We start from the raw sequence: 12,270 nt of genomic DNA, 5'->3' as shown, positions 1-12,270 counted from the left end.
CTCTCACATCCATACATGACCACAGGAAAAACCATAGCCTTGACTAGACGGACCTTTGTTGGCAAAGTAATGTCTCTGCTTTTTAATATGCTGTCTAGGTTGGTCATAACTTTCCTTCCAAGGAGTAAGCTTCTTTTAAGTTCATGGCTGCAATCACCATCTGCAGTGATTTTGGAGCCCAGAAAATTAAAGTCAGCCACTGTTTCCACTGTTTCCCCATCTATTTGCCATGAAGTGATGGGACTGGATGCCATGATCTTAGTTTTCTGAATGTTGAAAAAGGAAAAAAAAGTAGTAGTTCTGTTGCTTTACCTCCCCTGAAAATGGGGGACCCCCATTCCAGGGGACCAAATTCAGGGTCACTTTCAGGTTCTCCTTAGGGTCCTGTCCTGTTCCCTCCCTTTATTTACTTATTTTAGATATTTTAATTAATTAATTAGGCTGCGCTGGATCTTAGTTGGGACATTTGGTATCTAGTTCCCTGACTGGGGTGGAACCCAGGTCCCCAGCATTGGGAGCACAGACCCTTAGTCACTGGACCACCAGGGAAGTCCCCCTCCTCCCTTTCAGATATCCACCTCCATCTGTGCTCTGGCTCTTCCTACCCACCTCCCAGCTGCCAGAACCCACAGGCAATCAATCCTTTCTTGACAAGGAAGGAGTCGAGATTTTTTCCATCCTCCTTCAAAAGCCTGGAATGCACGCTGAGTAGGAAGACTGATTCTGGACTCATGCAACAGTGAACAGTAGCTTGCAGTAAGCAGCAGCCAGCAGCAGCTGGCTTAATTTCCTGACCAGGAGTCCTAACTGCTAGACCACTGGGCCTAAATCCCCAGTCCTGGCCTGCCTTGACAAGAAAGAAATCTAAGAGGAGGCAGAAAGTAAAGAGAAAAGTAAACGTTTATTGAAAAAGCAGAGTACAAGCAGAAAGAAGCATGGGCGAACTCCGAGAGTCTTGAGAGCCGTGCCTTTGGGAAGTTTAAATCCTTTATAGAGGCAGTTATCCAGGTCTTTATCTTCCCTCTGGCCAACTGTCTTGTTTTGTTCCCCTGGATAATTTGTCCCAGGAGCCTCCCCTAGGTGAGCACGCACCCCTCAGCCAAGATGGATTCCAGCCCAGAGGCCTATGGGGTGACCTCCCTTCCTTTTGACTCCCTTGCCCTATTCAGATTCAGATTCAGTTCAGTCGCTCAGTCGTGAGCAACTCTTCGCGACCCCATGGACTGCAGCACGCCAGGCTTCCCTGTCCATCACCAACTCCCGGAGCTTGCTCAAACTCATGTCCATCAAGTCGGTGACGCCATCCAACCATCTCATCCTCTGTCTGTCCCCTTCTCCTCCTGCCTTCAATCTTGCCCAGCATCAGGGTCGTATCCAATGAGTTAGTTCTTTGCATCAGGTGGCCAAAGTATTGGAGTTTTGGCTTCGGCATCAGTCCTTCTAATTTTAGTATATGTGCTGCTGAAGCGAGCACACATCAGTCCTTCCAATGAACACCCAGGACTGATTTCCTTTAGGATGGACTGGTTGGATCTCCGTGCAGTCCAAGGGACTCTCAAGAGTCTTCTCCAACACCACAGTTCAAAACCATCAATTCTTCAGTGCTCAGCTTTCTTTATAGTCCAACTCTCACATCCATACGTGACTACTGGAAAAACGATAACTTTGACTAGATAGACTTTTGTTGGCAAAGTAATGTCTCTGTTTTTTAATATGCTGTCTAGGTTGGTCATAGCTTTTCTTCTAAGGAGCAAGCGTCTTTTAATTTCATGGCTGCAGTTACCATCTGCAGTGATTTTGGAGCCCCCCAAAATAAAGTCTGTCACTGTTTCCATTGTTTTCCCATCTATTTTCCATGAAGTGATGGGACCGGATGCCTGGCAGGTCCAGGAAAGCCCCCAGCTGGGCCATGGTGTGGTGGGCAGAGCAGGCCTTATAGGGGGAAGGGGGAGACTCCACACACCAAATGTCAACTCTAAGCTGGAAGGACCTAAGAGCTCAAGCAGCACACTGGTACTCAAACACCAGTGTTAAAATCACTGGTGCACCTGGAAGAAATGCATAACCCCAGGCCCAGCCTCAGAGATGGTTTTGGTAGTTTATTTTCTTCTTTTTTTTGGCTGTACCATGCCAATGCCCCTTGCAGTGGAAGCATGGAGTCCTAATTACTGGACCACCAGCGAAATCCTGGTTTGGGCAGCTCTTGATGGGGCCCCAGAATCATCTTTTTAACCAGCTTCCTGAAGGACTGGGATGCAGGTGGTTCACAATTGGCTTTGAGAAATCCGGATCAAGGCTAACCCTACAGGCTCCCTCCTCCTCATCAGCTTATGTGGGAGAACTTAGACCTGAGTCTGAGGATGGAAGGAAGGGAGGAGAAGGTGGGGTCTGGAAGGGGAGTTAGGAGGGGCCTGTGACTGGGCACCCAGGCCCAGGGGACCCCCATAGCAGATACAAACTTCGACCAGACCCTCTGAGCCCTGCCTGACTCCTCGAAGGTCCAGCGGCTGTGTGTTTTGCCCAAGGATGTGACCATCTTGGGGAGGTCCCGGTCTCCAGCTGGAACTGTGAGAACTCCAGGGCTGACGAAGCCTTCAGGGTCAGCTGAGATGGGCAGGAGGAAAGCTTGGGAAGGGTTGGGGAGAGACCTGGACTCTGGCAGGAGGATTCTTAAGTCATAGCAGGAAGCTTGTCCAAGTTAGTGCAAGTTCAGCCCTTCCAGAGATTCAAGGAGGGTGTTTGGTGGCTAGACTGAGCTGAACTTTGAAAAGCCCGGCTCGTCCCCAGACATGGGGAGGGTAGAGGCTGGGGTCATGTCTCCCTCAGGGTGCCGCGAAGAAGCTTCGTCGTCCTCTGAAGTCTGTAAAGACAATAGTGTGGTGTGAAAATCGGAGCCTAGCTGGGGGATCTCCAGGCAGCTACTGGGTCCACTCTGGCCTTTCCCACAAGCTCTGGGCCTCTGTCCATCTAAGAGACGTAGGACTAACCACTCCTTCTCCCCAGGACCCCCAAGGCTTTGTTTCACACCCTCCATTTCCCCATTCCCTGGGGGAGCATCCTTGTGGCCTCAGGCCGGGTTCTGACTGCAGACGTGGGAATCCTGCCAGCCCAGAATTCTTTAAGCTGTCACTCCCACCATACTACTCAAGAAATTTTCTGGGTCAGAAAAAAAAGAGGATGTGAAGTCAGGAGCCCTGGCTTCCCGGGTGAAATGGCCAAGACTCTGGTTATGGTGGGGGTGGTGTGTGGACGCTGAGAGCAGGGCCCTCCCCCACTTCCCTGCATTGTCAGAATGGAGCCAGGCTAGGTGCCTCCAGCCCCTCAGAGCCCTCTGTCCACACCTGGCTCAGGCACCAGATCTCTGTGTTGGAGCTGGCGGAGGGCTTGGGGCTGGTGGGAGGCCCAGTGGGCTCCGCAAGCTTGATCACAGCGGACTCCGGGACCCAGCTGTTCCCCAGCGCCTGAAACACAGATTCAGTCAGAACAGCCTGTTCTCGGCCACAGGGGTGGGCTGCAAGCCGGAGCAGCAGGAAGGACAGGCAGCGGGGTGGGCTGTGGAGTCAGAGTCCTTAAAGGGCCAGTTTACTATGTCTCAGTGTGACCTTGGGTGAGCCACTTAACTTCTCTGGGGCCCAATTTCCCAAGCTGTAAAATGGTGAGTGAAATATTCCCCTTAGGAAAATAATAAACATTTCTGATAACGTTTTATCACACTCAACAACTGGGAACCCTTGGAGTGATTAATTTGTTTCCATGATTGTTATTTCTCCCCTTGAAGCAGGAACACTGCAGGCTTTTTGTCAGAGGCCGGAGACAGCAAAGTCAGACCCTTCAAAGACTCACCGAATAACAAACAGCACAGGAAAGATTCTTTAGGAATCATCCATCTGAGCAACCCCTCCTTGATCAGATGAGAAAACCGAGGCCCAGGGAGGGAAGACGGGTAGTCTAGAACGAGTGAGGCAGCCCATCTCCTGACACTCAGCTGCTCCCATGGTCCTCAGGTGTGAGTGCTGGGCCCCTCTACCTCTCACTCTCTTGCCCAGCAGCTGGGCAAAGCAGAGGCTGGAGCTGGCCGAGGCCCCCAGCCACTTCTCCTAAGGGTACAGCTGCCCTGAGTTGGAGCAGCCAGCAGATCCCACAGTCTGATGGGCACTGAAGCCAAGGAAAGAAGCTCCCACTTCCTGGATTACTACGAGATGGCTCATCTCACTTGTTCTAAGCACAGTCCTGAGAGATGGGAAAACCGAGGCTCAGAAAGGTAATGTCACTCGCCAGACATCACACAACAGGTAAGCGGCTGAGCCGGGCCTTGAACCTGTGACTATTTGACCTCAGATCCAAGCTCTTTCCTATGCTATGCTGCCGTCCTGGCAGGGCCTCATGCACACTTCTTTTAGTGACGATGTCTCTTGTCTACTAACTGGGCCCCGGCTTTGAGCAATACTCTAATTGTGGGGGGCGGGGGGTAGAGGTGGAAGTGTGAGCCCCCGCTAGTGACACCTGCAGGCTGATGGGGACAAGGTAAGAGTCAGAACAGTTTCTCAGGTGAGATGTGACTCGGGGGAATGAGGGCCTGAAGGCATGGGGAGGGGGAGAGAGATGTCACAAATGCTGTCACTCACGGCCCCCTGTCCATCCCAGCCCTGCCTGTGGGGAGGACATGGCAGAGCTGGGCTGGACCCGAGAGCTCTCAAGGTCACTTCCATTTCCCATGAATCCCATACCGATAGCTTTGGGATTCGGTCAAAACCCAGCCACTGCTGACCACTGACCATCAACAGCTGCAGAAATGTCACCTACTCAGGGGTGACCAAATTTGAGGAAAGAGCTTCAGGGGGGCAGAGACCAAACTGCATTTGTAGGCTGTGGCCAGGACCACTGCCCTCTGCCCCAGGAGCATCTGCATCTCTCAATGGTCCCTCTGCCCACGCGGTGGACCCTGGGCTGGTCCAGCTAGCGTGGAGGCATTTTCTGGATCGTATTATATAAGATCTATATGAGCCTCTATTTCTGCATGTGTACTAAGTCGCTTCAGTTGTGTCCAGCTCTATGCAACCCTATGGACTATAGCCTGTCAGTCTCCTCCATCCATGGAATTCTCCAGGCAAGAATACTGGAGTGGGTTGCTGTGTCCTCCAGGGGATCTTCCTGACCCAGGGATTGAACTCACATCTCTTATGTCTCCTATATTGGCAGGCAGATTCTTTACCACTAACGCCACCTGGGAAGCTTCTAGAAAAACAAGTAGTGAGGCAGCATGGAGAGTCTCCCTCTAGCCCAGCCTCTCTTTCTGAGTTGGGGAGGGGCGAGCCCCAGGATGTAGAGCCAGGAAGAGAGTCCTGGCAGTGGCCATGTCAGCCCCTGCATCTGTCCCCATGACCTCTCCCTCACTCCCATCCACCCCGCTGGTCTTGTTGAGCTTCCTGAGACAACAACAGCTGCTTCCTAAGCGAAGGACAGCCTAGTACCCCATCCCACCGCAGGCCCTCCCTGGGGGCATCTGGCCTGAGTCTTTTTTTCCTTGCTGGCGCCAGGAAAGAAGGCAATGGCAGTCCCCCTTTCCTGCTCTAGTGTTTAAGGGAGTCAGAGTGGACTTCCTCAGTAAGCAGCTGAGGAAGGAAAGATCAGGTGGGGTGGGGTGGGGGAGGCAGGTGGGGCTGCTGTCTTCTAGGGGTGACCTTCGCTGTAGGGTGCTGATATGGAAAGTGGGGGTCTCTCCTTGCAGGGATAAGGGAGGGGCCTGGCAGCAGGTAGCCTCTCTCTAGGAAAATGGGCACAGGGACCCCCCCATTCTCCCTGCCCCCTGGCCCCTCAGTTTGAACGTCAGGGTAGCACACCGCCTTGGTCTCAGAACCAAGGAAAGCTCAGAGACGGGTGCTCTGGAAAGAGGAGAAATGGGGGTCGAGAACTCTGAAGCCACCCACCGCCTGCTGTGTGACCCTGGGCAAGACATTTTCCCTCTCTGGGCCTGAGTGCTCTCTTCTGCAAAAGCAGACTAGCATCTACTGGTAGTCATAGTCCAGTGTGCTGTCGGAATCCCCCAGGGCTGTGTTTGAAATTCAGGTTCCTGGCCCCACCCCTAGAGGGTTTGGTTGGGACTGGTGTAGAAGAGAATGTTTCTAATAGGCCCCCAACCCCAACCCCACCCCCAGGTGTTTTGAAAGGGAGTTTGTACCAAACTTAGAGAAAGGCTGGGTTAGATGATCTCAAAGACCCGCTGTGGATCCAGCTCCAGTGTTCTCTGATGCCTCAAGGAGAGGAATGAGAACGGGGCCCTAGGCCAGAAGCAGAGACCTGCTGGCACCTGATGGGAAGTCAGGGTGAGTCTTGACTTCAGGCCTCAGGGGTATCTGAGCTTGGGCCTGTCTCCTTCCTTACCAAGTGGGAGAGATGGACCTTGTCCTTCTTCTGTGTCTCCGAGGCCAGTTGAGCTGAAAGAGACCAGAAGGAGCCCCTTGAAGCCGGGAGCTGCTCCCACAGAGATGGACGGCCCCTTGCACCTGGGGCTTCCCAGGCAGGAAGATTCAGCAGAGAAGCCCAACCCCTTGTCAGTGACCCTGACTTTTGAGTTCATTACATGGAAATTGCTGTGTGTGGGCCAGAAACTGGCTAGGGAAGTGATTCTGTGTGCTCAGGTCATTGTGTTTTAAACCTCAATGCGTGTATAGGAAATTTTATAAAAATGCAGATTCTAATTCAGTAGGTTGAGGTTGGGGCCCTAGAGTCTGAATTTCTAACAGGCTACCAGGGGATGTTGCTGCTGCCAGCTGGGGACTGCAATGTGAGAGGCAAGGGGCTCTGAGGCTCTGAGGTTGTGATTGGAATGTTTTCACCCTATGGGATCCTCCTGGCTCCTCTGAGGGGGTCTAGGGACATGGGCAGAGTTGACATTTCTTCCTGGGGGCCCCACAAGGAGGAGGTGGGTGGCAGGCCCATCGTTTCCCATCACGGCCACTTGCACTGGCGCAACACTGCCAGTTGGCAAATTTGGCTTCCTGGCTGTACGGCTTCCCAGCTATACCAAGGGCAAACTGCTTAACCACTCTGTGCCTCAATTTCTTACCCTATAAAATGGGGTATTTGTAGGTACTGTAATGCATGTGTGCATGCTGAGTTGCTTCAGTCGTATCTCGACTCTTTGCGACCCTATGGACTACATGTTGCCTACTAGGCTCCTCTGTCCATGGGATTCTCCGGGCCAGAATATTGGAGTGGGTTGCCAAGCCCTCCTCCAGGTGATATTCTCGACCCAGGGATCAAACTCTCGTCTTCTGCAGCTCCTGCACTGCAGGCGGATTCTTTACTGCTGAGCCACCATGGAAGCCCAGGTTTTGTAATAAGTAGTTCTGAACTCCACAGTATTAAGATTAAAGGAGATAAAAATAGCAAAAGCCACACCACAGTGCCTGGCACAAGGCATCTCCCAGTACTGTTATTTTAGTTAAGCCTTCTTTATCTGTGCCATCCACCTCAGGAGCTACCCGTGGCCACTGAGCGCTGGAAATGTGACTACTTTGAATTATACTGGGTTTCAAAGACTTTATATGAAAAAAGGAATGTAGAATATATTAATTAGTATTTTATATTGATTCCACGTTGAAATGATAAAGGTTTGGATCATGTTAAATAAAGTTTATTATTAGAATTAACGTCACTCGTTTCTTCTTTATTGTGTGTGACTGTTAGGGAAATCTTTAAAACATTTATTTATTTCTCATTGTAGGATAATTGTTATACAATATCGTGTTGGTTTCTGCCGTACATCAACATGAATCAGGTTCATGTATGTCCTCTCCCTCTTGAACCTCCCTCCCACCTCCCACCCCATCCCACTCCTCTAGGTTGTCACCGAGCCCTGGTTTGAGCTCCCTGAGTCATACAGCAAATCCCCACTGGCTCTCTAGTTTACAAATGGTAGTGTATATGTTTCCCTACTACTCAGTCAGGGAATTTTAAACCACACATGTGGTTTGTATTCTATTTCTGTAGGCCATATATCTGGGGAAGCTGAGGCTCAAGGAAGTTACGTGACTTGCCCAAGGCCACACAGCTAAAAAATGACAGAGCTGGGAATTTGAAGCCAAGCCTTGAAAGGGGCTGAGCATCCCTAGAGACCCAGCAGCTGGTGTAGGGCCTCAAGGTACATCCTGTTCAAGTGCTCCGGCCAGCACTCCACCCTGAAGTCAGTCCTCACACAAGGTCAGAACCTACAGAGACTGGACACGGATGGGTTCACGGGATCAACAGGGAGCAACGTGGCTGATGAGCTTGACTGGACAGATCAGAGCAAGATGAGAGCCCCCAGTCTCTTGCTCCCCCATTTGAATTGCTTGTGGACTGCCCCGCGGATCCCTCAGAAAAGAGGAGCAGGGCTCCTGACACCCATGTCTGAGATGCACACACTGAGCCCCACAAGGTCTCTCTGGGGTCATGGGGAGATTATGGGTCTCAGGGAGACCCCTGGCTGAGAGCCCTTCACCCCTCCCGTCCACATGGCTCACCTTTTTCTCGCCATTGAAACATGCAGCTGCCGAGGGCGGCCAGGCCCGTGGCCAGCAGAAGGGCTAGCAGCACCAGGACTGGAGCCAAGATCCGGATCAGTGGGATGGACACCCTGTGGACGAGATGGAAGGAGCCTGGTGGCTGTTACCAGATGTTAGTGACACACTGGGCATTCTTATTCTGAGTCCTGGTCACATCCTTCATCTCTCCCAAGGAGATCAGAGAGCATCAGGGACCACAACATCCCGTTAGTCCCAATGGAAGGGGCGTCAGACCCTGTCGCCAACCCCAGGAGACACTTTCAGCAGGGTCTGAACCCGTGAGCAGTTGCCTGGCTACCAGTAATGGAGTATGATCAGTCACTCAGTTGTGTCCAACTCTTTGTGACCCCATGGACTGTAGACTGTGAGGATCCTCTGTCCATGGGATTCTCCAGGCAAGAATACTGGAGTGGGTTGCCATGCCCTCCTCCAGGGGAACTTCCCGACCCAGGGAACGAACCCACATCTCTTATGTCTCCTGCATTGGCAGGCAGGTTCTTCACCACTAACGTCATCTGAGAAACGTAGTTTGTATACAATCCCCCAAGAGCCAGTCCTTCCAGCTGGGAATCCAGTTGGGTAAGAAAAAATCATTTTGTTTGGTTCTACATTTTCATGCTTGGCATAGGCCCCAGTGCAAAGTGTTCAGGCAAAAGCTGCTGGACTAGGGTGGCTTTCCCTAAAACTGGGCAGGGAGTGAGGTAGGGACTGGGGGCTATGGGGGCCTGCATGTCCAAGGCAACAGGGCTGCTGGCCCCTGTAGTACCGGGTAGGGGGTGGGATGATGCAGAATCTGCCCTTCATGAGCGCTTTGACACAGAGGAAGGAATATTGGGTTCTTATTGGCTCAGAGGCACCTTATAGTTTAGTGCTGACCTGAAAGCTGGCTTTGGTCACCTGGGACTCACCTGGACTTGGAGCTGCTGCTGGGGACAAAATTGGTGTCCTCTGTTGAGGTAGAGTCCAATTGTGTGAATGGCTGAGAGATCCCTGCAGGAGGAGAGGTTGCTGGGTGAGGAGAGGTCCTTGCATACGGAGAGAATGGTGGGTGAGGAGAGGTCCTTGCAAATGGAGAAGTTGCTGGGTGGAGAGAGGTCCCTGCATACGGAGAGGTTGCTGGGTGAGGAGAGATCCTTGCAAATGGAGAAGTTGCTGGGTGGAGAGAGGTCCCTGCATACGGAGAGGTTGCTGGGTGAGGAGAGATCCTTGCAAATGGAGAAGTTGCTGGGTGGAGAGAGGTCCCTGCATACGGAGAGGCTGCTGTGTGCTTGGACAGGGAGGTCCCTGTGAACGGAGAGGCCTCAGCCTCTGTCTTCCCCAGCTTGGCTGTGGTGACTGTCAGGAGGAGACCAGGAGAAGGTACAAGTCCAAAAGCAATGCCTCAGCACCTTCCCTGATCCTTGATTCCCAGCATCCTCAGACCTCTGACCCTTGACCCCTGAGCCCTAGTCTCCCTAGGACTAATTTCTCAGAACCTCCCCAGCTACAGGGCATCCCAAACAGAGGTCTCAATGAAACTGTTTTGAGGACTTCACTGGTGGTCCAGTGCTTAAGAATCTGCCTGTCAGTGCAGGGGACATGGGTCCAATCCCTGGTCCGGAAAGATCCCACACGCCTCGGAGCAGCTAAGCCCTTGAGCCACAATTACTGGGCCCACACGCCTGCGTGCCACAACAAGGGAAGCCGCCGCAGTGAGAAGTATAGTCAGAAGCCCATGCATTGCAACAGAATGTAGCCCTTGCTCACTGCAACTAGAGACAGCCTGGGCACATCAGTGAAGACCCAGCACAGCCGAAAAAAAAAGAAAGACAGAAAGTGTATTGAACAAGCAGGTCACACCTCAGGAACACCCCCCTTTTGTGTTGCAGCTGTCCTCTATTGTGGGGAGGTGCAATTCCCCTGCCCCCAACTCCATGACCCTGCATCCCCCCCAGGGAAAGAGGGAAGTCTGTTACCTGGAAAGACAAGCAGAGAGACTGAGGCAGTCTTATCGAAGCCCACTCTTTTGACCCCACACAAGTACTTCCCCATGTCCTTCAGGGTGAGGTTCCTCAGGATGACCGTGAACCTGTTCTCCCGCCGGTTGTCGTGGACCGACACCCTCCCCTCCTGGCCGTATCCTCCAGCGAAGACGGTCTCAGCGCAGCGGGAGATGAAGATCCCGACCTCGCGGCACCAGTATTTCGGATGCTTCTTTAGCTCCTCCCCGTAGGTGCACTGCAGGGAAACAGTGTCACCTTCGAAGCCACTGATCTCCTTCGGGTCCACCACCGATCCATAACCTGAAACCACAGCATGCGTGAAGGCTGGAATTCCCTGATTGAAGTTCCAAGGTCAAGACCAGAAGGTTTTCCTCAGTCACTCCCTTCCTGGGGCAACCCTGGCAAGAACTGGTACTCCGCTCTGCCACCGAGGAACCCTGGAGGCAGGGCTGTTACTGTTTCCCTAAACCTGGTGTATTGAAGGCTGGTGATGGGGAAACTCTAGATTCAGACAGCAGGGAGTTTGAATCCCAGCACAGCTGCTTAGTAGCTGCGTGATCCTGGGAAAACTGCTTGACCTCTCTAAGTTTTCTCACCTATAGATAATATGTCCTATGTCACTGAATTAAGATGCTGTCATATGTAAGAGCTACCATGATTTCATATAACATTAAAAAAAAGTCAATGGAACTGACATCAGTTATATGATACATCCTAAATTTTATGTTAAAAAATTAAAAAAAGAAAAAGAAAAGCAGGCTGTGAATTGATGAAATGGAATAATTCTTCATCTCTCAGGGTTGTTGTGAGCGCTACAGCAGAAGTTCAAGAAATATTTGCTGAGTTTAGTATAAAGGGTGTCTTTTCAGCTCCCTGGCTGGCACTGAGTCAGGAAATATAGACAAAAGAGGCAAAGCTACTCTCACAGCCACTCAGCCACCAGGGGTCCAGGACCCACAGGTCTGGGGGAAGACCTGGCTCTTGGTTCCACGAGCAGCAAGTGGCCCCTCTGAGGGCTGAGGACGAGGAGTAGGATGGGGCGAATCCTGGAAGGATCAGGCGGAGGGGCTGCGTCACAGCCACAGCGAATGTAGATTCAGGAGGTCCCCCTAGCAGACCCAGGGGGCGAGCTTGGGGATGAGCCCCACATCCCTCCACCCTCGCCCCCATCTCACCTGGGAGCAAGAGGCAGCTCCATAGCATGAGGAGGGGCCGCATGGTGAGGGCACGGCTGGGCAACTGGAAGCTCCTCTCTTGGCTGCACGGGGGCTTTCTCTTCCTCCAGAGGCAGATGGAGACCAGGAAGGGAGGGGAGGGGCCGTGCGGGTCCTGGAGACGGAGGAGGCGCCTCGGCTGTTCCCTCCAAGGCCCTTTAGCACGCGCCGACCCCACCCCTGGAAACCCACGGAGCGCTTCTCCCAAACTCTTGCAGGAGATCTGAACCATGCTCACCACCGAGCACTCCAGAGGGCCTGTGAATTCAGGGAGTCCGTGAATCTGGGTGGGAAAATAGTACATCTTTACTTTCACTAACCTTGAAGTAACATTTATCTTTTCCTTAGGAGTCGTGTTTGCGATGCTGTGCTGTGCTTAGTCACTCAGCCGTGTCCAACTCTTTGCGACCCCATGGACTGTAGCCCGACTCCATGGACTGTAGCCTGCCCCCTCTGTCCAGGGGATTCTGTGACTGTCACCAATTAAAAATCACAGACACTAGCACTCAACTTGTCACCGATAGCGTG

The 12,270-nt window shown here is 52.4% G+C and overlaps 1 protein-coding gene across 4 annotated transcripts; it reads right to left on the bottom strand.

Annotated features, from left to right (window-relative positions):
• Window positions 1–756: 756 nt before the first annotated feature.
• On the bottom strand, window positions 757–11,817 carry CD300LG (CD300 molecule like family member g). Of its 4 annotated transcripts, none has more exons than XM_055407985.2 (7): window positions 11,704–11,817; window positions 10,502–10,828; window positions 9,455–9,881; window positions 8,505–8,617; window positions 6,382–6,434; window positions 3,342–3,461; window positions 757–2,860 (listed from the first exon to the last, which is right to left on the bottom strand). In XM_055407985.2, the coding sequence occupies exons 1-7, from the start codon at window positions 11,744–11,746 to the stop codon at window positions 2,747–2,749; spliced, it is 1,197 nt and encodes a 398-aa protein (XP_055263960.2). In that variant the 5' UTR covers window positions 11,747–11,817; the 3' UTR covers window positions 757–2,746. The 4 variants fall into 4 exon arrangements, with proteins under 4 accessions (XP_055263960.2, XP_055263961.2, XP_055263965.2 ...); XM_055407986.2 differs by having other exon boundaries at window positions 9,455–9,788; XM_055407990.2 differs by having other exon boundaries at window positions 9,455–9,536.
• Window positions 11,818–12,270: the final 453 nt, after the last annotated feature.

Source organism: Moschus berezovskii, chromosome 20 (assembly GCF_049115385.1).
Source record: "Moschus berezovskii isolate FMDL1 chromosome 20, NW_MosBer_1.0, whole genome shotgun sequence".
In the NCBI taxonomy this organism is placed as follows: domain Eukaryota; kingdom Metazoa; phylum Chordata; class Mammalia; order Artiodactyla; family Moschidae; genus Moschus; species Moschus berezovskii.
Note: the sequence above shows the minus strand (reverse complement) of the source record. Positions and strands in the feature narration are given on the sequence as shown.